At 53.5% G+C, this 26,458-nt stretch overlaps 1 protein-coding gene across 2 annotated transcripts in view; it reads left to right on the forward strand.

The window, feature by feature from the left end:
- Positions 1 to 26,458, forward strand: part of Lhpp (phospholysine phosphohistidine inorganic pyrophosphate phosphatase) — a 100,860-nt gene that overhangs the window by 23,182 nt on the left and 51,220 nt on the right. For both annotated transcript variants that reach the window (XM_047553408.1, XM_047553410.1), the window contains one exon: positions 15,749 to 15,840. In XM_047553408.1, the coding sequence (XP_047409364.1) occupies positions 15,749 to 15,840 (92 nt within the window). The remainder of the gene's footprint in view (positions 1 to 15,748; positions 15,841 to 26,458) is intronic.

Consider the following 26,458-nt stretch of genomic DNA (forward strand, 5'->3'; position numbering starts at 1 on the left):
AGTAGAGCGCTGGCCTCGCACACTCGAGACCCTGTGCCCAATCCCCAGTGCCACAAACAGCAACACACCCCAAACCAAGGAAAAGTGAGAAAGCTTGGCACAGATGTTTGTGGAGTGTGTTCACAGTAAGCAGAAGGTTAACGCGAGTGCCCGTCCGTCACCTGATGAGTGGCTGGGTGGATGAGTGGCCACGTGGCCAGTTCACACAGTGCATGTTATTCAGCCATAAAGGGCGTGAGGTGCTGCAGGTGCTACCGGGTGATGCGTCCTGAGAACAACCTGCTAGGTGCAGGAGGCTGGCAGGGAAGGACTTAGATACCCTGTGATTCCGCCTACAGGAGATGTCAAGCTTGGGCGAACCCAGAGACACAGCAAGAACGGTGGCTGCGCAGCTGGGCTGCGGGCTTTCTGGGTACAGGATCTCCTTTTGGGGTAGAAGTGCTCTGGACTACACCGTGAAGGTGGCTGCACAGCCTGTGAACACACGTATGTCAGCAGCTCCAACACTGATGTCATTGTCCTGATGAGTCTTACTTAACATGTGTTTCACCTAAATAGATTCTTAAAAATCACCTTAAACATCAACAATGATTCCTGGTTACTGGCCAATGAAACCCATATCTCCGCTCCCCCAGCCGTCTCAGCAGGGTTCTCTTCCAGTTGATTTGCTGGCATCCAACCCAGCAGGGTCCACGCCTTGCACATGAGGGTCAGTCATCCTAAATCGCTTTTTAATACTCATCATGCAACATGTCAAGTATCCGCGGTTAGAGGGCAGCACGGGAACCACAGGGTACATCACGAGCTTCAGACTCATCAACTAATAGCCATTTTAAAAATCGTTTTTTGACTTTTCACTTTGAAGAAATTTCACACCTAGAAAAAGTTGCCACGGAGGTGGGTGGACCCCGCGTGCCTTCCACAGCGCCCCCGATGTGGCACCACGAGAGACCAGGAAACGGACAAGGGGACGGGACAGGACTACCCACCAGTTCAGAGGCCTCAATCAGCTGTCCCCAGCCAGTGCCACTGGTTGCTCTTGTTGGGACGTGTTGCATTCAGCAGTCCTGTCCCCTGCTGCCAGTCATCCCGGGACAGTCCTGGTCTTCCTTTGTCCCTCGTGGCTGTGGCATTTCGAGGGTGCTGGCTAGCCGTGCTGTCAGAGCCCCTCCATTTGGTTTTCCCGTTGTTTCCTCATGTTTTCATTTCAGTTATGCATTTGTGGCTGGAATCACACAGAACCAGATAGCAGGCACCTGAGTTAGTCTGGCCTGTCACCCCGATGGTAACTCTGGCCAATGAGCATCTTGATCCTCTTCCTGATCACTGTTTCCCTCCCCGTTGTACCGTGCATGGCCACGTGTGTGGGCACTGGGGACTGAACTCTGGGCCTTGCACATGCTAGGCAGGCGCTGTACTGCTGAGCTATATCCCCAGCCCTTTGTTTTTTGAGAGGCTCTCTCTAAGTTTCCCAGGCTGGCCTTGAACTTGCAGTCCTCCTGCCTCAGCCTCCTAGGTAGGCAGGCACCACTGCACCTGACCTGTTGGTAATTTTGACCTGAAAGTCATTACCGTGGTGTTCCCACGTGGCACTGTTTGTTAACTGGAATCCACCATAAGGGAGAGCTTCTGCCTCTTTCTGTTCATACCAACATGGACCCAAGGACCCAACTTGGACCCAACAAACAATGTTTGTTTTATTGCATGAGTTACACTTCGTTCCTACAGTTATTTATTTTATTGTTCATATGGCCCATGTTTGGCTGTTGGAACCTCTTTCAAGTTTTATTGCCACTTATTTAATCTGTATGCCCACCACTCCTCTCCTCTAGGTTATTTTGAATCAAAACCTAGAAATTGCAGCATTTACCTGTGAACATTTCTATGTACCTGTAAAAGCTCAGGATGTTTTTAAAAAGCATAGCTAATACCATATCACATCTAAAAACAATTAACAGCAATTCCTTAATATCATCAAAGATCATATTTCTTTCTTATAAACGTTTCATGTTGTTCACGATTTGTCTGAATCAGGATGCAAAGTCCTTGCATTGCGACTGGCTGGCGTCGAATGTCTGATCTATCCATCCCCTTCTTTCCTCCCCCATTCTCGTTTTTCTTGAGACTTTGAGGGAGGATCTGGGTGTTCACCCCGTGGTTTCCTGCGGTCTGGTCTGGATGGTGTGGGGCCTGCGTGTGCTCCCCGCTCCCGCACCGCTGTGCTTGGTCAGGGTCAGGCTCAGATCTTGACAGTACTCCTCTCTAGGTGACCACCACCCAGACCCTCCATGCAGCCATGTGCTTACCTGGTGTCAGCCTCTGTGAATGGCCAGGGCCAGCTCCATCCAGTCATTAAGGGTCACTAGAAGGTGACATTTGTGTCCTGGTGGCCTATCTTCTCTTCTCTGGGATTCTTCTCTACAGAAATCTCATCAACTGCTTGTTGCCTTGAGACTCACGTTGGAAACGCCAGATGAAAACCTTTCTTTTCCTTTTTGTATTCGTTTTTAGAACAGTGAGTTCTCTAGCACCCTCCCGAGGTGGCAGGTGAGATTTTAAAATGTGCACATCATTATAGGCAGATGGTCTGGACTCATGGGGCGTGTCGTGAAGTGCCAGTTATTTCATGTCACCAGTGGGAACCTCCTTGAGTGGCCGCCCAGGTCCTTCTGACCTGACCCCAGTGGTGCCTGAGAGGGTCGTCATTCCCTGCTGTGGCAGAATGTTCCAGAACTGCCTCGTGCCTTTCCTGGCAGAGGCCTGACCCCCACCCTCCTAAGGAGCCATGTTCCCTGTTCATGGAAAGCGTGTTTAGAGGCTGGAGAGGCTCAGTTCCCGTTGTTGCTGGGTTGAGCGTCATTTCAAGCTTTCCCGTCAGTAAGCCTCACAAATACACATCATTAAACAGAAAACGCACCCAGAAATGTCGTTCTGAGACTCCGATCGAGGTCCTGTGGGCTGTGCTTCGTCCTCCATCCCACTCAGAAATCCCCGCTCCCCAGAGCAGCGACATGGTCACCTGCTTGGCTTTTAATTCACACGCGCCTCCTGGGTTCCAGAGCATGCCGTGGGAGGAAGCCAGATGCCACCAGAGCTCGCTCCGCCGTGCTGGCCGGAGCGGTGGCCCCTCGTGTCCACCGCTGCCATCGCTGGTGATGTGGCCGCTGATCTCCGCGTGTGAGGAGGTGGCTGCTGCTGCAGGTGAAGATCTCTTTTCGACGGTTATTTTCTCTGGACAGCATGTTCCCTCTAGAGGTCTATGACCACGACAGCGCTGCAAGCCTGCAGGGACACCTCCTTTCTGGAGCGTGGTCCCCCAGCTGGATCCTCTTCGAATTCAGTTTACTTTTAGTTTTTAAGGAATTGGCTTCACAGCATTTGAATTGGTTTCATAGTCATGTAAATATTTATGTAGTTCCAAAATCAAATCCACAGCACAAGTCACGTTCAAGGCAGTCAACTTCTGAGCTCCCGCTCTGTTCTGTCCCTGCCTGTCTCCCGTAGGGAGCCGTCTTACAGACTTTATGGCTCATCTTTCCATTTTTAGAATATAAGCAACTATGTGTGTTCGTCTCCTCCTAGGCTGAACCTAAGAGAGAGTACGTCCTGAGGGTTTTTCTTACCCGGTAGAAGAACAGTGGTTGTTACAATCTGAGGGGAAAAGCAGTGTTGGGGGGCCGGGAGTGTGACTCTGTGGTGGACGCATGCCTGACATGCCCAGGGCCCCGGGTTCAAGTCTTACCACCAAACCCACCTCCTCCCCCAAACCCCAGCGTTGCTCAAACAGCAGTCACCACAGTGAGACCTACCACTGCCTGGAAACGCCCCCAGCAGGAACCCAACGTGCAGACAGTGTCGTGGGCTGTATGTGCCTCGCTCCATCTTGGATGGACCCCCCACACACACACACACTCCTTTTTCTTCTTCAGGACATTTTTTCAGTTTTTTTTTTGGGTCAGATTTTCACATTCTGGATGAGAAACTGCCCTCCCGCAGCTCGCTCCGCACACCCTGGGGACGAGCCAGTGCCCTTCTGGGTCTGGATGCTGGGGCAGTGGGTCCGGGAAGGGCTGAGGCCTCCGGACTCTTGCCAGGTCACTGTAGCTGCTTGGGTCCAGCTGGCTGGTCCCTTGGAGCATCTGTGGCCTGGGCAGCTGAGGAGTTGTTTTCTCTGGTGGCTCCAAGCACATGTGGCAAAGCTGTACCTCATTTACCTCCCACCTTATCATTCCCTGTTACGCCCTCGAGCGGCATTCTGTCCTGCCCTTGACAGACGGCTGAGCAGCAGTTGCACATTCTTAACTTCCCCAGCCCAGTGCTTTGCTGAAATGCTTGCTGATGTTATTCGAATATCAGGATGTGTCCCCATTTTAAAGCATCATTTCAAAATAAGGCCATTTTAGATGAACTGGGTTATATGCAGAAGGTAGTCATTCTCTGTTCCTGCTTCCTTTTTTTTTAATGAGCAATGGCTGTGAGGAGCTGTTGGCTGCCCAGTGCCAGGGATTCTTCCAACTGCTCTAATCAATAGAGTCATCACCCGCCATTCCCTGGGCGGTGGCTTCTTCCTGAGCCCGGGCTTGCTGCTCTCTGCAGAGGCGCTTTCCGCCTGCACGTGAATGGACAGAGCTCCCAAATCCAATTTCCATTTTAACCTTTCCGCAGCCCAGAAGTAACGGCTGGAACGCTCTGATAGATTGGCAATTCAAACCTCCTAGGGGTAACGAGGCCCTTTGGAGGATCTAGTGATCAGGCAAAGAAAAACGTGGAAAGGTTACCTCTAGCAATTAGGCGTGATTCCCATGGTTGAAGCCTCTGCATCTGTGGTGTTTGTAGAGCTTCATGCTAACGCCTGTGAGTTGGGAGGGTCTGAACCACGTTCCGGGAGCCTCGGGTTGCTGGTTGTAGCTTGTGCAGCTTCCTGGAATTGGGGCTGTTCACCAGGCGCCTGGTCATGGAAGAGCCTACACGTGGCAGCCCATTTCACAGGCCAGGAGCCTGAGGCTGGGGAGGAAGCTCCTGGACACCCAGCCCTTCAGCTGCCTGTTTCTTTTGTGAAGTCCTTATTTGAGTCCCCGTCACAGGTGCTTGTGTTGCATCTAAAAGATAAGCCGGGTCTCAGCTTCGGCTCTCTGAATGTTTGGGGGCCCGTCATTTGGAGGAGGGCTGTCCTGTGCTCTGTAGGTGCTTGTCAGCTGCCTGCCCTCCAGCCCTGGGTGCAGGAGCACTGGCTCCCTCCCGAGTCACGAGACTCAGGCTGTCTCCAGACTTTGCCAAACGTCCCCTGGGAGAACCACGGCATTGAGGGACTAGCCACAGACTGGGCTGGGGTGGAGTCCGAGGAGGGAGGCTGGACCCACGCTCGCCTTCCAGTCCCCAGCTTGCTCTGCCGTTCAGCTCTCAGCACGGGCCAGGCCTGTCAGAATTAGGCTTCATAAATGACGTTTGGAATGGCAGACTTAGTAGTACAATATCATTTTCTGTTTTGAAAAATATTTTATAAAATACATACTATTGGCAGAACACAAAGTATAGGAAATCAAGTGACCCACGATCTTGAGGGAAAGCAGAGGTTGTGGTGATTTTGCTGGGCTCTTGCTCTCAGGACACAAATAACACAAATCATTAACAAATCATGCTTCATCTCCAGTTTGTCTAAATGTACATTTTAACACAAAATTGGAATAATCCTGTATCTGCTATTTGAAACTTGGTTTCCCTTCAGAGTCTACTGGGAACAATTTCCTTTGTGCTTATTGGAGCACTTTTGCAGAGTGTTTTTGTGGCTGCATAGTATTCCATCCTGTGGGCCACTGTTCTTCACCATTCCCCTGTTGAGGGACATGGGGCTGCTTCCACGTACCCTCTTGTACATGACCCCAGGGGACAGCTTTATGTGTGCCTCCGTTTGCACACCTTCGATGATTTTCCAGACGTCTGGTGGTGTGGCATGGAGCTATGATTGGCACTGCTTACATCTCTTACCTTCCAGAACACCTGTGTGCCAGGGTTTCCTATATCCTGCCAACACCATGGCTTCTTGCTTTTTGAAAGATAGTGATCCTTGAGTTTTTTTGTTTGTCCATCTGCCCATCCTTCCTTTCCTCCTTCTCTTTCCCCCCCGGCTGTGCTGGAGATCTAACCCAGCTTGCACATGCTGGCAAGTGCTCTGCCGCTGAGCCAGCCTCCCAGCCCCCGGCCCTTCAGCTTTGCTCCTTGTGAATGTGCCAGACCCTGGTGGAAACGCTTAGTGATGTGCCACCCGGCTTTCTGAGGGGTCCTGGAGGCTGAAGGTCTAGAGGTCGTCTGGGCCTCTCCAGGTGAGGTGTGTGCCCCTCTGGGCTGCAGAGCAGACTGGGCTGCTCTGTCCCCACCGGCTCTGCTGTTCCCTGCCCTGTGACGGGGAGAAAGGCTCGGCCCAGCAGAGTCCCGACGTAGTTAAAAATGTCGTGCAGCATAGGCTTTCCTGGGACACCAGCCCTGGAAGCCTGTCCCCAAGCACTGCCACCTGTTAGGCCATGGCCTTCTCTTGGCAGCTGTGGTGGCCAGGGAGGCCTGGCAGGCAGATGACACTGAGGGAGGATGAGTGACGCGGCCAGCCACCTGGAGGCCCGTGGCGCTTCCCCGCTCCCTGGATTTCCAGGGTCTGCGGAGTCTGGCCGTTCAGTGTATCTGTCTCCCGCTACCAACTCAGGGAGGCGGGAGGCGAGATCCGGGCCTGACAGGTAGAGTTTTTTATTTCCCTCGGCAGTGCACCTCTTGACCTCCATCTTCTTGCCAATGATTTTTTAAGTCCTAAATGATTTGGGAATAATTGCTCCTCCTGGCGTGATTATCGCCCTTCACCGATAGTAAATCTCTGAAGTCCCCAGAGTGCCCAGCACATTTTGGTATTCGGAGCCCACAAGCTGGTCCAGACAGGCATCGCTGCTCCGGGCGGCTGCCCGCCCGGTCGCCGCGGCCCCTGCTCCCCACACCCGCACGCTGCCTCCGGGCTCTGCTGCGGGCGAGCTGCGGCGTCTCAGGCCCCACCACGCGGCTGCTGCCTGACTGACAGCTCCTCCAAGGCCTGGCTTTTCTGATTGTCTCCATGAGCCGCATCAACGAATGTCCAGCCCTGGAAGCCCTGAGAGTGTCCCTTCTGAGAAGGAAGAATCTCTGCTGCCGGGTGTGGGTGTGGGTGTGGGTGTGGGTGTGTGGCCACGCGTACACACAAACTTCCATGTTTCCTAGAGGCGTGGAAAATGCCAGGCATGACGTGGTATTGGGAAGACCCATTCCATTCCCAAGGAGCCCGCCAGGATGGTGGCCTGAGCCCCCGGGTCCAGGGGAAGTGCGGTGGGTGTTCACAGGCCCAGCTGATGGCTTCCCACTCACCTTGCAAAGGTGAAGCGGAGTCTGACGTGGAGGCGTCTGGCCACCCGCCTGGCAGCCCTGGCTTCGGGAGATCTGGAGTCGCCCTCTGTGGGTGGTGGGCTCCCCTGTGCTGTCCCCTCTGGGAATCCATGCCTGGCTGGTTCTCCTCGTGATTTGATGGTTTCCAGACAGCTCTGTGAAGTTTGATAAGCAGAAGATCCCACTCGCTTGGCTTACCCGTCCGGGTCCTCCCCAAGAAGAGATTCTAGCCTACACCTATCAGGTGCTTGTCCCTGGCACTAATATTTATCTGATGCTTCTTTAAACTGACACATTTTTAACTAAACAAATGTATTCAAAGAGGAACTTTTGACCTTTACTATAAATGGAAGAACAGAATCTCCAGTTTACCATGATAAATTAATTAAAAACGAGTATCACATGGTTGCGTTAAGAAATGCAAGGCCTCGTTCCACCCAGGAGCAGATCCTCTGCCTGTACATCTAACATGCTTCGGGAAACCTGGGTAGGGGTGGAGAGAAGGCAGAGAAATCCAGGGAGAAGCACCAAGTGTGGACCCGTGTCACTGGGCGGTGGCTGGGCACATTGGCAGGACTCGGTGCTGGTGGTGGTCGGTCTTCCCCCAGCTTTCTCCCCGAGCTGCCGTCTCCTGTGGCTTCTCTGACAGGGGCCCCTCTGGCCTCTGCTTGACTAGGCTTATGTGAAGAGCCCAGGCTGATTCTTTTTTTTTTTTTTTTGCGGTGCTGGGGATTGAACCCAGGGCCTTGTGCTTATGAGGCAAGCACTTTACCAACTGAGCTATCTCCCCAGCCCCCAGGCTGATTCTTAGAAAAGCTTCGCCCTTTAGCTAAATGACCCCCGCCCCAGCCTGGGGGCGGCCCCAACTGTTCTAGACCCCTTCCACAGCCCCCAGGATTCCTCCCCGTCTTTCCAGGGACAGTGGCTTCAGGCTTATCAGCTGTGCTTTTTGGAATGTCTTTTTTTTGGCAGGGGTGGGGGGGGATCTGAAATATTTTGTTTCAGTGTTCTCACGATTGTCAGATTTCTTTTTTTTATTGTAAATAAATGGGGTACAACGTGTTTCTCTGTACATGAAGTAGAGGCGTACCATTTGCGTAATCATACATTTACATAGCGTAATGGTGTTTGATTCATTCTGTTATTTTTTCCTTCCCCCCACCCGTCCCACCCCTCTTTTCCCTCTATACAGTCCCTCCTTCCTCCATTCTTGCCCCCCCACCCCCCATTATGTGTCATCATCCACTTATCAGCGAGATCATTCGCCCTTTGGATTTTTGAGATTGGCTTATCTCACTTAGCATGATATTCTCCAATTTCATCCATTTGTCTGCAAATGCCATAATTTTATTATTCTTTATAGCTGAGTAATATTCCATTGTGTATATATATATATATATATATACCACAGTTTCTTTATCCATTCTTCAATTGAAGGGCATCTAGGATGGATCCACAATCTGGCTATTGTGAATTGAGCAGCTATGAACATTGATGTGGCTGCATCACTGTAGTATGCTGATTTTAAGTCCTTTGGGTATAGGCCAAGGAGTGGGATAGCTGGGTCAAATGGTGGTTCCATTCCAAGTTTTCTAAGGAGTCTCCACACTGCTTTCCAGAGTGGCTGCACTAATTTGCAGCCCCACCAGCAATGTATGAGTGTTCCTTTTTCTCCACATCCTCTCCAACACCTATTGTTGCTTGTGTTCTTGATAATTGCCATTCTAATTGGGGTGAGATGGAATCTTAGGGTAGTTTTGATTTGTATTTCTCTTATTACTAGAGATGTTGGACATTTTTTCATATATCTGTTGATTGCTTGTAGATCTTCTGTGAAGTGTCTGTTCATTTCCTTAGCCCTTTTGTTGATTGGGTTATTTGTATTCTTCATGTAGAGTTTTTTTGAGTTCTTTATTTATTCTGGAAATTAGTGCTCTAGCTGAAGTATGAGTGGCAAAGATTTTCTCCCACCTGTCGTCTCTCTCTTCACATTGCTGATAGTTTCCTTTGCTGAGAGAAAGCTTTTCAGTTTGAATCCATCTCAATTATTGATTCTTGCTTTTATTTCTTGTGCTATGGGAGTCCTGTTAAGGAAGTCTGATCCTAAGCTGACATGTTGAAGATTTGGACCTACTTTATCTTCTATAAGATGCAGGGTCTCTGGTCTGATTCCAAGGTCCTTTATCCATTGTGAGTTGATTTTTGTGCAGAGACGGTTTTTGTGAGAGACGGGTTTAGTTTCATTCTGCTGCGTATGGATTTCCAGTTTTCCCAGCACCATTTGTGGAAGAGGCTATCTTTTCTCCATTGCATGTTTTTGGCACCTTTGTCTAGTATGAGAAAACTAGATGAAGTTTTTATTTGGGTTTGTGTCTGTGTCCTCTATTGTGTACCATTGATCTACCTGTCTGTTTTGGTGCCAATACCATGCTGTTTTTGTTACTATGCTTTGTAGTATATTTGAAGTTCTGGTATTGCGATACTCCCTGCTTCACTCTTACTGCTGAGGATTGCTTTAGCTATTCTGGGTTTCTTATTTTTCCAGATGAATTTCATGATTGCTTGCTCTATTTCTGTAAGGTACATCATTGGGATTTTAATTGGAATTGCATTGAATCTGTATAGCACTTTTGGTAGTATGGCCATTTTGACAATATTAATTCTGCCTATCCAAGAACATGGGAGATCTTTCCATCTTCTAAGGTTTTCTTTAATTTCTTTCTGGGGTGTTCTGTAGTTCTCATTGTAGAGGTCTTTCACCTCTTTTGTTAGATTGATTCCCAAGTATTTTATTTTTTTTCAAGGCTATTGTGAATGGGGTAGTTTTCCTAACTTCTCTTTCTGAGGATTCATCACTTATGTATAAAAATGCATTAGATTTGTTACAATTGATCTTATATCCTGCTACTTTACTCAATTCACTTATGAGTTCTAAAAGTTTTTTGGTGAAATTTCCCAGTTCCTCTAAATATATAATCATGTCATCAGCAAATAGGGAGTTTGAGTTCTTCTTTTCCTATTTGTATCCCTTTAATTTCTTTGGTTTGTCTAATTGCTCTAGCTAGAGTTTCAAGGACAATGTTGAATAGAAGTGGCGAAAGAGGGCATCCCTGCCTTGTTCCAGTTTTTAGAGGGAATGCTTTCAGTTTTTCACCATTTAGAATGATATTGGCCATGGGCTTAGCGTAGATGGCCTTTACAATGTTAAGGAATGTTCCCACTATCCCTATTTTTTTCTAGTGTTTTGAGCATGAAGGAATGCTATATTATCAAATACTTTTTCTGCATCTATCAAAATAATCGTGTGATTCTTGACTTTCAGTGTGTTGATATGGTAAATTACATTTATTGATTTCTTAATATTGAACCAACCTTGCATCCCTGGGATAAAACCCACTTGATCGTGGTGCACTATCTTTTTAATATATTTTTGTATGCAATTTGCTAAAATTTTGTGAAGAATTTTTGCATCGATGTTCATTAGGGATATTGGTCTGAAATTTTCTTTCCTCGATGTGTCTCTGTCTGGTTTAGGTATCAGGGTGATATTGGTTTCACAGAATGAGTTTGGAAGGGTTCCCTCCTCTTCTGTTTCATGGAATACTTTGAGGAGTATTGGAATGAGCTCTTCTTTAAAGGTTTTGTAGAACTCGGCTGAGAACCCATCTGGTCCCGGACTTTTCTTTGTTGGTAGGCTTTTGATGACTTCTATTTCATTACTTGAAATTGATCTATTTAAATTGTGTATGTCCTCCTAGTTCAGTTTAGGTAATTCATATGTCTCTAGAAACCTGTTGATGTCTTCGAGATTTTCTATTTTGTTGGAGTACAGATTTTCAAAATAGCTTCTAATTATGTTTTGTATTTCAGTTGTGTCTGTCTGATATTTCCTTATTCATTCCGAATTTTAGTAATTTTTCTCTCTCCTTCTCTTTGTTAGTGTGGCTAAGGGTTTATCAATTTTGTTTATTTTTTCAGAGAACCAACTTTTTATTTTGTCAATTTTTTCAATTGTTTCTTTTGTTTCAATTTCATTGATTTCAGCTCTGATTTTAACTATTTCCTGTCTTCTGCTACTTTTGGTGTTGCTCTGTTCTTTTTCTAGGGCTTTGAGCTGTAGTGTTAGGTTGTTTATTTGTTGATTTTTTTCTTCTTTTATTGAATGAGCTCCATGAAATAAATTTTCCTCTAAGTACTGCTTTTATAGTGTCCCAGAGATTTTGATATGACATATCTTTGTTCTCATTTACCTCTAAGAATTTTTTAATTCCCCCCCCCCTGATGTCTTCTGTTATCCATTCATCATTCAATAGCGTATTATTTAATCTCCAGGTGTTGGAGTAGTTTCTGTTTTTTATTCTGTCATTTATTTCTAATTTCAATCCATTATGATCTGATAGAATACAAGGTAGTGTCTCTGTCTTCTTATATTTGCTAACAGTAGCTTTGTGGCATAATATATGGTCTATTTTAGAGAAGGATCCATGTGCTGCTGAGAAGAAAGTGTATTCGCTCTTTGTTGGATGGTATATTCTATAAATGTCCGTTAAGTCTAAATTATTGAATGTGTTATTGGACCCTGGGTTCAATCCCCAGCACTGCTTAAAAAAAAAAAAAAATGCTCATTAATTTATGGAATGTCTTAGCATGTGACTCTGAGCTCCAAGGGCAGGGACCATGTCTGTCTGACTCACATGGGTCCCCACTGCCTGGCCTAGCACTGTGACCCACACAGGGCTCCATTCTGAGGTACCGGGACCTGGAGTGGAGGGCTCCTCTTGTGAGGTATGCAGACTTTTCCAGCATGATCACATCTGCAGAACATTTCCCAATACTTGCTTTTCTTTAACATGTTGGATGCCATACTGTGTCCAGGCGCTGTGGGAGATGTTTAGCTTTTGGTTTTATTTAAACACCACCAGTTAGCCACCTTCCACCCTGGGTCATGGAGCCGCACGCAGCAGGACTGGGACCCCCAACCTCACTGCCCTTTCTGGTCTGAGATTTGTACTCTGTCCATTCTGCTGGTCACATAGTGTTGTTCCCCTTCCCAGGAGCTGATTCATCCTGTTCTTGTAGGATGGATCTGTTGGTGATGAATTCTTACGGTTTCAGATATCTGAAATATCTTCATTCACCTTTGTTTTGAAAGAAGCTTTTGCTGGGTATAGAATTCTGGATGTGTGGGGATTTTCCTTTCAGTACTCTAAAGATGATGCCTCCAGTCTTCTTACTTACATCGTTTCCAACATAATCTCGTGTCTTATCTTTGTTTCTCCAGATGATAGTTTTTTTTCTCTCTTGGCTGTTTTAAGATTTTTCTCCTTTTTATCAGTTTTGATGAAGTTTTCTCTATTTCTTGTGTTCACTGGAAGCTTGGATCTGTGGGCTTAGAATTTTTGTCGAGTTCAGAAATTTTTTAGCCATCATTTCTTCAAATACGTTTGTCTTCTCTCTCATCTTCAATTTTACTAATCTTTTCCTCTGCGGTGTCTATTCTGACATCTTACCTAATGTATTTTGAACCTGACATTGTAGTTTTCATCTCTAGAAGCTTGATTTGGATCTTTTTCTTCTATTTTTTGTTTCTCTGTTAAACTTTTTGGAACATTTGAAATACAGTTTTAAGAACTGACTTAGTGCTCTTGTCTGCTGATTCTCACTGTGTGTCATTTCAGGGTCAGTTTTTGTTTGTTTGTTTTTTGTCTCTTTTTTTTTTTTTTTTTTTTTTTTTGCAGTGCTGGGGATTGAACCCAAGGCTGGGTGCCTGATAGGCAAGTACTCTCTCACTGAGCTACACTCCCAGCCCCACAGGGTCAGTTTTGATTGATGTCTGTGATATTTTCTTTTGTTTTATGTCTGATAATTTTTTATTAGATGCCAGGCATTGTGAATTTTACCTTTTGGGGTTTTGGATATTTTTGTATGAACATAAATATTTTTGAGCTTCGTTCTGGGATGCAGTTAAATTACCAGGAATAAGTTTGATCCTTCTAGATCTTTTAAGATCTTAGAAGCATCCATTTGCTGGTAAATGAATGGGGTTAGAGAATATTATGCTAAATGAAATAAGCCAAATCCAAAAAATGAAAGGCTGAATGTTTTCTCTGACATGTAGAAGCTAACACAGTAAGGGGAGGGTGGATAGGGAAGAATACAGTTACTTTATATTAGGTAGAGGGGAGTGAAGGGAGGGGAAGGGGTATGGAGTAGGAAGGATAGTAGAGTGAGACAGACATCATTACCTCACGTACATGTATAACCGCATGACCAATGTCATCCTGCAATATGTATAATCAGAAAAATGAGAGATTACACTCCATTTATGTATGAACTATCAAAATGTATAAATGCATTCTACTGTCATGGACAACTAATTAGAACAAAATTTTAAAATCTTAAAAAAGGATTTTAGCAGCAGCAGCAGAACAGGACTAATGATTCCTCTCCACTTCCACAGGGCCCTTCTGAGAACACTACCCCATGCCCTGTGAATTATGAGATTTTTCCAGTCTGGCTGGTGAGAATAGGTTCAACCCTGTGTGAGGTCCAGGCACCGTTTTCTCTTGGTGCGGATCTTTCCAGGCTGTGGGGAGTCACCGCACTCATGATACTGGTCACTCGTCCGAACCCAGGGAAACGTCCCCATGCCCCCACAGTGCTGCCAGTGCCGCCTGCTCCCGTCTGGCACTGCCCTATGGGCCTTGTGCTGCCATGGCCTCCCCAGAATCTTCGCCAGGGGCTCCTTCTCCTCCGTCTGGGAGGGGCGGTGTCTGTCTGATGGGCTCCACCTGAGTTTCCTGTATTTGTCAGATCACACTAGCGACCAACAAAACAACAGACTTGGGGGGTGGTAAGCAACAGAGATCGTCTGCCATCGAGGTGTCGGCAAATTCTACCTCTGGTGCGGGTGCTCTTCCTGGCTTTTTCTGGTGGTCATCTTGGTCAGTTTTATGTTGCTGCAGTAGAATATCTGATGCCGGGTAGTTTATAAGGAAAAGTTTATTCAGCTCACAGTTTTGGAGGTCAAAATCCAACGTTGGGCAGCCTCAGCTGTTCAGCCTCTGGTGACCACCCTGGCCAGCCCAGCCACATCACAACGTGACGGAGAAGGGGAAGCGCTGCCTGTGGAAGGGTCCAGCTGTGTGGGGTGGCCTCGCCTTGTGATGACCAGGCTCTCGCACTCCACGAGGCCAGCAGCAACTCCTCCTGAGAGCCGTGCCCCAGGACCAAAGGTCTCCCACTGGACCGTGCCTCTTCAAGTTCCCTCAACTCCATACCACCATGCCGGGGACCGAGCTCCCAGCACAAGGACCTGTGGGGGGCACTCGCCAACTGTGTCCAGATCGTAGATGTTGGCTGCCTCTTGCTGTGTCCTCACGTGGCCTTCATCTGTGTGTATGGACAGAGCTGTGGTGTCTCTAATGAGGACTCCAGTCCTGTTGGATCAGGGCCCCACCCTATGACCTCATGGAACCTTAATTAGCTCCTGGAGGCCTGGTCCCCAAATACAATCGCTCTGGGGGTTTGGGCTGCAGCAAAGTATGACTTTGGGGTCCTTTACAGGCTCTCTGTACCCACAGTCTGGAAACGCTGAAGGCAGAAAGGTGTACCCATCACAGAACTCACCCCGTCGGCTCCCTGGGTTTCAGAAACCACTGTCTGACCTTGCTTATTGTCCTTTGTCCTGGAAGCTGCTGGTTCCTAGCGTGCCTGGTTCTGTGGTGGTTTCAGGAGTCTATTCTGAGGCTGCCTTTGAAAGGAAGTGGTCTCCTGTGCGCTGAGCACGTGGCTCAGTGGTAGAATGCTTGCCGAGCACATCAAGGCCCGGCTCCATCTCCAGCGCCGCCGAACACCAAGGCCTGGAGCGTCCCGTGCTGTGCTGACATTACGCTGCTTTGATAGGCAGCACCCTCCTTACTGAAAGCAAAACCTTTTAAACTCTGACTGCAAAGATTTGCCAGGGGTTTGCAATTGGTTGTCCCAGAACCAAGGGTTGGTAAAGTCAGGTTTCAGAGGGCTTGGTGCCAGGTGAAACGCAGCCCGTGCCCACCTGGGGGCCGAACACAGCTGCGCCCATGCGTCCTGGGCGCCACATCCCTTGTGCGCCTGCTGATTGATTTCAGATTTCACAAATATAAACCATTCACAGGTGCGGCCCACAGGGCAGCAGGAGATATATTCAAGGTGGGTTGACTTTTAATCAATACTGTGACAATATTATCTTGTTTATTTCGTGTGATGGTGATTTTAAACATCAAATCAAGCAGTTTATTATGTCAAAAAAGACGAAGGAGCCCGGGAATAAAGTCCTCCTGACATCCCTTCTGAGCGTATTTCACTTCTGTGACAGGCCATCATGATCGGGGATGACATCGTGGGCGACATTGGCGGTGCCCAGCGGTGCGGAATGAGAGCGCTGCAGGTGCGGACCGGGAAGTTCAGGTCAGTGTCGCGCTTCTCTGTGGACTGCGGGTGCCAGGGTCCTGCGTCTGTTTCGTTTTCTTAAGCAAAGAGGCTTTTCTTTCTAAATGGCTGAGCAGTATGTGGACATTCACTGCCTCGTGTGTAACTGACCTCTGAGGACAGAGCTGGCTGACCTCTGTAGCAGAAATTGCTGCCCCTCCTTGCTTGCTGTCTGGCGGTAAGGCAGAGTGACTTTTGGTCTCGGGTCTGGGTTCTGAAACCCTGCAAGGAGGTGTGACGTGCAGAGATGGGCAGGGAGAGGCTCCGCCCGCCAGGTGCGGCCCACTGGGGTGTCGGACTGCGTCTGCGCTGCTTTTGGCAGTGCGCTTGGAGACTCCACTACTGCAGACATCATGGTTGGTGGCCCTGTCCCTCTGACCCCTCTCTCTCCCTGGTCTGTGAGACACAGAGAACCTAGAACAACGAGAGCTGTCAGGATGCTCCGGGGTTGGAGCTTCCATCACAAGCAGCAGCTCAAGTTCTATTTGTTGGGTCCAAGGTCCACCAGGTTCCAAGCAGAGCCGTGGGCACCTGTGTGGGAAGATGCCTGTGGCACGTGGAGCTGCCCTGTGGTGACTGGGCTCTGGCTTGCTTGGCCGTTGAGAGTGTCTTAGACCTCAGAGCGCTGTCCTGCCTGTTCTCCATGACTTTGGGAAAATCGCCGTTTGCTGGAGAGACCTGGTGAAAACGTGGGCACCCAGGGGACCTGGGTTCTGGGGAGGGTGGTTGGTTGCCTTTGTCCTGAGTGATCTGCTGAGTGGGAAGGATCTGAGGTCGGACTCTCACTCTGAGGTCTGTCCTGGGTGACGGGCCTGTGGTTTGGGGCCACAGGCAAACAAACACAGGGTCAATGAGGGAGCCTCAGTGCACCTGAGGTCAGAAACCCAGAACCTCGCAGCCACGGCCTGGACCCTCCCTGGTTCGTTTGAGGAACGTTGTCCTCACTCGTGGAAGAGAGAAGAGAACCCATTCCCACACCCTTTTTATAACAGCCTGACCTTCATGACCAAACACCCCCACAGCCCACCTCCCGACACTGTGGCACAGAAGGCTCCATTTCTAAGGCTGGGTTTGGGGACACACTGAGACCACAGCACCTTTGAGGCACCCCAGCCCCTGTCCTCCAGAGTGCAGAGCTGGCCTTGGTGTGCCCCCGGGCGCAGGTCTCCTTGCCTGCTGCCCTCCGTGGGTGGTGGCAGCTTTAGGAGCCCCCAGCAGGTGCTCAGTGTGGCAGCTCCTGAGGAAACAGTGGCGTGGCCTAGCAGGAGGCGAACCTGGGGCCCGTGCAGTTTTGTGCACAGGGTGCCTTCTGGTTGTGTCTCCTCACGAGGCTCTCCCCGGACGGCCTCAGCCAGTTGCCCTGTACTTGAGAGTGTACCGGGCAGGCACTGGGAGGCCCCCAGAGGAGCAGAGGGCCTGTGGGGGGCCACTCCCGCCCTGCGCCTCTGCCGGTTGGCCCTGTGCAGTCTGGCTGTGTGCGTGGCATTTAAAGGAGGCACATGTGGGGCTAGGGACATGGCTGGAGCCTGCTGCCTGGTGCTGTGACCACGGCTGCAGGTGGTGACCAAGCACTTGAAGTGCTGCTGGTTCAAACTGGGTCGTGTTAGAAGGGTAGCCTGCAGCCAGGCCCCAGCACCGAGCGGAAGGGATTGTCCAGATGGACGGCAGCTTGAGAAGCCCACGTTTCATGTTCGTCTCACCGGGGCCTCATGCTTGTCCTGACCATGGCTGTTTGCCTCTGACTTGCGTTGGTGGCCTCAGGGGAGCATGGTGGTGGTGGGGGGGGGGTTGTCCTTGTCCCTGTACCGCCCTCTTCTCCCTGCAGGTGGCACACTCAGCGCATAGGCAGATCCACGGGACCTGGTGCTGCCCAGGCTGGACAGCCAGGTGGGCAGCGTGCTCCCTGGCCCTGAGCGGGTCTTGATGTGCTGGGAGCCACAGGCCCCTGTGACACCCTGCTTGGTGCCCCTCAGTGTGTGGCTGCCATGTGTCACCCACAGGGAAGCCACCTGGGTAGGAGAGGAGTCTCGGCTCCGTTCATAGAAGGGCCTGTGTGTTGAAGAAACTGCCATCCCTCTGCCATTGACGACTCTGGCGCCCTGCTGCCCGATGTCGTAACCAGCTCTGGCCAGTGGGTGGCCTCTGAAGTCTGGCAGGAACCCTGAACCTGGGCCAGAGCCCCTTCCCTCTGTGGAAATGCCACCATCCCTCCTCCTGGGCAGTGTCCATCTTGTCCTTCCAGGGCCCCACGCCCCTCTGGCCACATCTTGGTGGGCAGCACTGGGTATGGAGGTCTGCGTGGCCCACCTCCACCAGATGTGGCCCCTCCGTGGCAGGGGCTGTGTCCTGCCTGTGACTGAGGCGTGTCCTTGCCCCTGTGCCAGGTCTCTCTTCCATGGCCCTGGTGGCCTCACCCGAGCCAAGGGCCAGCAGATGGGGTCAGCTGGGCATTGAAAGTCCTCTCTGGTCCTGTCCTCTGTTGGTGGCCAACTAGGAGAGCAGGGGGAGGGAAGGATGGCCTTATCACGCAGAGGTGGCAGAGAGCCAGGCAGTGAGTGACCCCACTCACCTGGTGCGGGCCAGGGCAGGACGGGTGACAGCCCTCTGGGCCGCTGAGCAGGGCAGGACTGGCGTCACTGGCTCCAGAGAGGGAGCCCCCGCTGGGCCTGCGCGATGCCCCTCCAGCCCCTCCTCTAGTTTTGTGCACAGGTGCGCACACAGTGTTTTCTGAGGCGGCTTGTCACTGGGGGCCTGGGCCTGCTCCTTGGCTGTGAGAGACCCCCACGCCGTCACCGTCTACGGGCCCGCACCCCTCTCCTCCCTGCCTGGCCCCAGGAACAGGGAAGCCCCTGAGCTAGGAGAGGTCACAGGGTGGCCCAAGCTTGGAAGGCAGGTTTCACGGAGCCCTGCCCGTAGTGCCCTGGTAGGGGGAGCCTGGGACTTTGCCAGGGCCGAGCCGGAAGAGGCTCCGTGGGCGGCTGTACACCTCGCCCACCCAGCAGCACCGCGCGGAGCCGTGGGCAGTGACGCACACAGCCCTCTTTCTGGAAGTCCAGTCCGGCCCAGCCGAGGTGTGGCCCTGCCTGGTTGGCAGGGAAGGGCCCGGGTGTCTCCCACCCTGTTCTCCCACGGCTGGCACACTAGGAATCCTGGCAGGACCTGGCGCCCGAGGCCAGGCAGCCACTCTCGGACTCCCCGGGTCCTCCTCCTCCCATGGGCGCCCCGGGCCCCAGATGAGAGTGTTCACACCTGGGGTCCCCACGCCTGCTGGTGCAAATCCTCCTGGTCCCAGTGGGTCCTGCAGACCGCTGGGTGCTGGCTGTCCTCTGCCAGGGACCTTTCAGATGACACCACTGAGCCTTGCCCCAGGCCACCTGTTGCAGGCTGCCTGGCGTTTGACCCCCAAACAGAGCGCCCTGCTCTTGTCAATCTGTGGCAGCCACAGGGGCTGTTTGTCCCAGCCTTGCTTCAGGGCCAGGCAGAGCCTGGGGTGAAGGACCAGGCCTTGCCTGCTGCTCACCAGCCTTGGGCACCGTTTCCCTCCCTCCTTCCTTCCCAGGGGCTGATCTCCTCCGCCTAGTCTTCCCTGGGGCCTGGAGCCTCCATTTCCACACATGCGAGGGACACACTGCCCATTCAGAGAGGCCCTCTCTGTCCCCGGAGGGGAGGAACAGTGTCACACATCATGGATTCTTTCTTCCTCGTTATATCCCCACCTGCCCCTCCTCCTGGGTGCCTGGGGTACCTGTTTTCTGGTCACACTAGTCCCCCACCCACCCTGCACCCCACAGCTGGCACCCTGTTTCTTAAGCACAACTCAACGGTGTCTCTGCCCGCCCCCAGCCATTAGCCGCTGGGCGAAAGGACCAGCTCCTCCTTGATGGTCTGCTCGAGGTTGGAGGATGTTTCGTGTGCCCAGAATGTTCTTTGCCCTCTGGCCTGCAGAGGGGAAGTTTCCCGACCAGGACTCCGGGATCCTACAAGGGTCCCCCTTGCTGGGCTGCGGGGCACGCTCTGCCCCTGAGCTGAGCCGGGGCCTGGGTGCTGGAGCGCTTTCCACACGCCAGGGGAGCCAGCCACCTGGGACCCCAGCCACCTTGCGCGGTCTGGCTGATGGGAACGACAGCGTGTCTGATGGCAGAACTAGATGGGGCAGGAGGGAGCGTGCTCCTGAGCCTGGCCAGCGGCCTGTGCAGATGGCTTCTGCCAAAGCAGAGCCCGTGCCGGGCCACTGCCTGTGGCGGCTGGCTTCAGAGTGCTTCCTGTCCAAAGAGGCTCGGGGGCAAGTCTGAAGGAAGTGGGTGATGTTGGTGCCGTCTTCAGGTCACAGGTGTCACCTGTGTCCCTGTGAACAGCTGCCTCATGGAGTCCAGGTGTGGGTGGCGGTCAGCAAAGCCCAGGCCTGGGCCCTCTGTCCTGCAGGCAAGCAGCGCCCCAGGGGCCAAGCAGGCCCTCCCGAGTGGATCCCCTGAGCCCGGCCACTGGAGGACCATCTCGGGGGCTGTGGCCCGGCAGAGGTGGAACCAGGACTGGCTGCCGCTGTGCAGGGAGAGGGGCAGGGCTAGCTGCAGTCCAGGCTGCCCGCGTGGAAAGGAACCACAGACACGCTGCTCCGGGCGTGGCTCAGCGGCTCCTCAGTGGTCCCGTCAAGCAAGGGGCCTGCTGGGGACGGAGCTGTGGTGGTGGGGCTGTGGGTGAGTTCTTCTGGGCTCAGAGAGGCCCCTGGGCTCGCCCCAGGTCACACGGCGGGCGGCAGCCGCGACTGTTTTCCGTCGCACTTTCATTAAAGTGGTTGAAATGTTTTATTGTGGCAAAATTAGGAAATTGAACATGCCTTTGAGTCATGACGTGAATGAAACCTGAGCGCGTAGTGTCGTGAATGACATGGCAGATGTCCCCGCCTGGGCGGGGGCCAGCACCCAGGGTCCCTGCCCTGGAGGTGGCCGCCTCCTGGTGTGCTCCGGGCCACCTACCCGGTCCCTCCCGCTGGAGCTGGTGGCCTTCATGTAGGTGTGGGCTCCAGCGCTGCCCGGCTCTCAGAGGGACGTCTGGGGGTCTCTCCTCTGCACAGGTTGCCAGGAGTGTCCTGCAGGTGGCAGTGCACATGTTCAGCTTGACCAGATGACACCAGGCTGGTCACTCCCACCACAGTGGCCACCAGGTAGTGACCCTCCCACTCTGTGACCTGGCGAGGTCTCTGGGGGGCAGTGCAGTCACCAGACCCTGAGAGATGGGAGGGGACCCAAGAGGCTGGGAAGGGCAGAACAGGCCTCAGCGGGAGGGGACAGAGGCAGGCCCACATGGGGGTTCAGCGGCGAAGGGGGCAGTTCCCAGGAGACACCCATCTTGGCCTGCCCTTGGCAGCCTCTCCCTCACCTGCTCAGCCTCCCTTCTCTCTGGTTGGCTGGCAGGGTGGGAAGGGGCACTTCCTGGTGCCCGACCTCACTATTGCTCTTGGGCCCTAAGCCCGCAGCTTCGTGCCCAGCACGGGAGGGCGAGGTCTCTGAACCCGCCAGCACTTGGCCACACTCTCTGCTTCCCTGGGGCCTTCCCCAAGTGGGTGATGGGCTCTGGGCTGATGGAGGGGCAAGGTGGACGCTGGGAGGTCTCTGCAGGGCAAGGCCATCAGGGCCAGGGCTTAGCCCAGAAGGGAGGACCCATGCAGGCGGCCCACACCCCCAGGGAGTTGCTCTCCGGTCCTGTACGGCTCTGGAGTGGTGGGACAGGACAGAGGAAGGGTCAGCGGGGCCCTCTGGTCCCACCAGGCCCGCTCCACATGTTGCTCTGCAAACTCCCGAGGCAGGTGCTCTGGGCCTGCTGCTCCTGTTGGCAGGCCCCCTGCAGTGGGCAGCAAGAGGGTCCCCAGAGGGGCGTTTCCCACGCAGGGCATGTGCAGCAGTTGTCACCCGTGACCTCAGCCCATCTCAACCTCATAGCCTAGGGCAGTGGCCCCTCATCTACCTCTCACTTACAGATGTGGAGGTGACAGCTCAGAGAAGTGGAGTAACTTGCCCATGGCCACCCAGCCTGCCAGGGTCAGAGTCAGGATTTGAACCCATGTCTTCCTGACTTGGGTTCCCCTGATCGCTCTCACATCAACCCGGTCAGCCAGGTCTTGCAGAGTGCAGAGCAGGGCCAGCCTCTCTCAACAGGAGTAGCAGTACCGGGGCTCATGGTTCTGCTCAATCCTGCCCTCCCTACTTTGTCCCATACACACCACACACAGCGGGGCCTGTCTGGTCCCACCAATGAGCCCAGGCCTGGTTAGGAGGCTTCTGACCCAGGGCAGACCTAAGGTGAATCACTTGAGCCTAAACACCCCTCCTGAGGGTCTGGCGAGATGAGGTGATGTGGCAACCTCAGAGTCACATCCTTGCTGCCTTTACTTGGAGTCACCTGACCTGGAGCCCCCTTACCGGCTGGGAGTGACAGGGAGGTGGTGGCTCTGGCCAGGCTGCAGCATACCAGAGAAGCAAGGCAGAAACTATGGCCGCCTGCCTGTCTAGAATGTTCTCTGCCCTCAGCACTAACCTTGGCTGCTTGAACTCTGCAGGAAGCCCCTGAGGGCCGCCAGAGCCCGGCTGCTGGCCAAAGCTTTCCTTGCTGTTACTGTCCTCTAACACCCAGGGAGCATGCACTGAGATTTATTAATGGGACCTCTGATTTCTGATCTTTCCTGAAAGACCAGGAGAGGAGGGAGAAGGGGCGGGGCCGGCCCCTGTTCCTGTGCTCACAGCCGGAGGCAGCGCTGTCTTAGGACCCTGGCACAGCAGGTTTTGTGTGGAGGTTCCTCTGTGTGGTGGGCAGACCGTGATCCTGGCCTGCTCCCTCAGCCCAGGGTCATCTTCAGGTTGGGGTCAGCCAGGGGCAAGGCCCCCGCCCAGCATGCTCGCAGCCCCAGACTGGAGTGCCTCACGCCCCCGCGGCTCCCAGTGCCGCACAGACGCTTCAAATTGAAGCCATTTCTACAAGTTCTGGGAGGTGACTGTGCTGCACGCCTGTTCACCCCAAGACACACCACGTTCTCCCTGAGAAGAGCTAGATCAGAGTCGACGCTGCTCGCCGAAACTGCTTCTGCCCGCACCTCTGGGCTCCTCCCAGCCAGCACTGGCGAAGCTCGGCTCGGGCCTGATAGACACCGTGCACTAGCAAGAGAGCCCTTGTATGTGGGGTCACCAGTTTTGGGGAGGAAAGTTGGACTGCTGAGAGAATCAATTTGCCAAAGTTTCAGAAACCAGAGCTGCCGGGAAATGGAAAAGCCCAGATCCCTCCTCTGAGCACCAGGGTGCAACGGGCCAGAGACCCCAGGGGAATCTCAGGGTGGCTCTGCCACTTGCTCACTAGGTAAACTTGGATGTGATGTCTAATTCCTTTCTTCATGTGTCCCCTGGGGATGAGCATCCCCGCCACTGGCCTGCCCTGAGCTGTGCAGGATGCACGGGAGAGGGTCGGGCTTGGCCCCAGTGGGTGGCCAGCGGGTGGCGAGTGGGTGATCCCTGGTGGCATCCTTCCCAAACGGCTCCCAGTTTGTCCTGGATCAGGCTGGCGGGATGCCGCTTCTGGGGCGTTTTGCACTTGGGTTCTGACCACCCTGTGGCCACAGTGCTTCCCAGAGCGCCTCCCTCAGCATGGGCACGCCCTGCCTCCTGTGCCTCCTGCCCAGGACCACCGACTGGCAAACCGGTGCAACGCTCGTTCCTTGGCTGTGGTTCTGGAGGCTCCCAGGTCTGGGACCACAGTGCTCTCTCTGCCCAGGGCCCTGCTGCGTCCTGACGTGGTGGAAGGCACGCCAGCTCCAGCCAGGAGGATTCTGAGGACATTCCACCCGGCAGTCCTCACCCTGTCCTCCACACTCCCTTGCCCGTCACATCTACAGGCTGCCTACTGTGGCCAGGCAGGTGGGAGGACAGGGTGAACTTGGCAGCCATCCCCTGCCCTAGGGCTGCTCCTTCAGGGGGCAGAGGGCATGGTAAATAACCGATGGGCCCAGAAGCAAGATCCTTCCAGAGAGGGAGGTCAGGCCTCTGCTGTCACTTGGGGCCCCCACTCGCTCCCCCCTCTGCTCACCTGCCCCTGCCCTGCTGGCCCCACACAGTGGCCTGCCACACTCCACCTTGGGTCCCGTGCTGCCCAGGGCCTTCAGGGCCCTCCAGGTTTCCCCAGATTGCTGCTCCTGTCAGGGCCCGGGAGGGAATCCCTTGCAGGTCCTCTAGCCTGGAGCTCAGCCTCCACCTTTCCACCACCCAGGGCAGGGACTCCGTCATCCTCACCTCTGTGGCCCTGCCTAGCAGCAGTCTGTGGGGCACAGAGCTGACCTCTGGCCCACAAGCAGGGTCCTCAGGCCCTCTGTGCAGCCTCTCACTTGGCCCTGTTGCCCAGTTCTTGGCAGGGAAAAAACCCAGGGCTCACCATGGTTGTGAGGCCACCTGAGGGCACCACGTGACTGGATGTGCAGGCACCTTTGCTTCTGCTTGCTCCTCTGAGTGTCAAGGCCCCTTCCTGCCCACCAGCCCACCACTGGCCTCAGGCATGGGGCTCAGGCTTGGCCAGTCAGGAGCACAGAGGCTCCTGCCACAGATTTGTGCATGTGTCCTGGGCCATAAGTTGTCCCAGGATTCTTTAGAATCCCTGGAGAGCAGCCAGTGAAATATAAGCTGGGACCTAGCAGCAGCCACCTGTCACTCCAGGGGAAGGTGCCTGAGGGTAGAGCCCACTGTCCTGAAGCAGAACCTCCAGGTGCAGAGACTCCCAGTTATATCATCTGAGCACCTGGACCTAACCCTTCCTGAAGCTGGTTGGTCAGCCAGGAGGCTTTTTCTGATGTGTGCCCAGTGAGGAGCCTGCAGGGTTCCGCTTTCTTTACACCTGTGAGGGACGTGGCATGCTAGGCCTGGTTCCTGTGCTGCTTTTTTCAAGGGGCAGATAAAAAACTTGTTCTGTGTCTGGAAAGTGCTGGAAGGGACCTCAGTTAACCTCTGGGGAAACTTTGCCCATGAAGATGTGTCAGAGCTGTCCCAAAATAGAATGGACTGCCTGAAAGGGTGAGTCCCCATCCCTGAGCCCCAGAAGCTGGCAACTCCTGCTGGGGAAGCCAAAGAAGGGACGCACGCAGCTCAGTACAGGCTCAGACTCCTCCTCATAGCCTGGCAGTTAGGCACCTGCGGGGTCCGGGCAGTTTCTGTACCGCTGTCCCTATAACCTCAGGAGGTCAGTTCTGTTTGCTGCTGTCAGACAGAGTCCCAAGTCTCAAAAGTGACGTGAGTCCCTGTGATATCAGTATTGCCACCTTCTGTTTGTGGATGTGGAAACAGGTGCAGATGGGGCAGGGTTATTCTGGCTGCCCTGTCCCTGATCTCCAGCTCCTCCCGCTTTGTGACTCCTGCTCTGGGTCCTGGCAGGTCGGCACGGGAGCTGGAGCCCAGCAGTCAGGAGCACAGGGGTAGACGCAGGGGTGCAGCTTTGTAAGCGGAACCCGACGGAGCCTGGGTGCTGCAGGGACTGCGACCGCGTCCTGCCTCCTTGGTGTCCTTCTGCAGAGCAAGAGCTGCTCTTACCGCACGTGCAGCACCGCCCCCGGCTGAGAATTTGAGGCTTCTCAAGAAGCAAAACCAGCTGAAAATTCAGTTAGTTAAAATCAAGCCAAGCACACGTGCCGGAGCCCCTGGCCGCAAGCTGACGGACACTCAGCCGGGCCACACTCTCCCACCAGGCCTTCCTTGCTGGTAACGGGCCTCCTTGTGGAAGTTCCTCCCGCAGCTGGCCTAGGGTGGGCGCTGTGGCAGGTGCTCCCGCTCCAGCCTCTGCGTGTTCCATGCCTCCAGAAGGATCTGGCAGGCTCTGGCCTCTCTGTGGAATCCCTGTCACCGGGGAGGGTGAGGCCGTGACCTGCACTCTGTCCCCACGACTCCCCTGCTACAGGGCTGGGTGGAGATGCAGCCTCCTCGTATCCCACGCTCAAACTCAGGTCCCACGCACAGCTCACACACACCCCCATCCTGGCCACCTGAGGTCAGGAACGGGAAATGGGTACCCGGGGTCATTAGTCTGTGGACTGCAGCCCCAGTGCGCCCTTCAGGGGCCGAGGTCAGGGTAAGAACGCTGGCCATGGACATGTGGGCCGGGGTGACCCTGCTGGAGTGAGGTGGCCTCTGGAGGCAGACCCCAGCTCACCTTGCTGAAGGGCCCAGTCGGGCCCTGATCAGGCCATGAGACCAGTCCAAGCCCACCTGCCCACATATTTGAGGGGACACCTCTGCGAGGGACCTGCCCTACCCAAGGGCGCCAGGCAGGCGCCAGTGGCCTCTGAGACTCAGCGGTCTCTCTTCTTCCCTCCTCCAGGTCTCCCTCTGCTACCTCCTCCCGTCCCTCCTCCTCCTGCAGCATGTCCTGCTGGACTCTGCTCCCTCTCCATCTTCAGGGTCAGCGTCCATTTTCCTCTTCCTCACACCGTGTCTGCTGGTGACGCTAGAGGGCGCCTGGCCCCCAGCTTGGGGAGGCGGGCCGCTTGAGCCCACAGGGAGGGCACACACCCACACACGCACACGGGCCCTCACCCTCTTCCCCCCATGGCCGCTGCGTATGTCTGTCACACCATGGG

This window comes from Sciurus carolinensis, chromosome 5, assembly GCF_902686445.1.
Source record: "Sciurus carolinensis chromosome 5, mSciCar1.2, whole genome shotgun sequence".
In the NCBI taxonomy this organism is placed as follows: domain Eukaryota; kingdom Metazoa; phylum Chordata; class Mammalia; order Rodentia; family Sciuridae; genus Sciurus; species Sciurus carolinensis.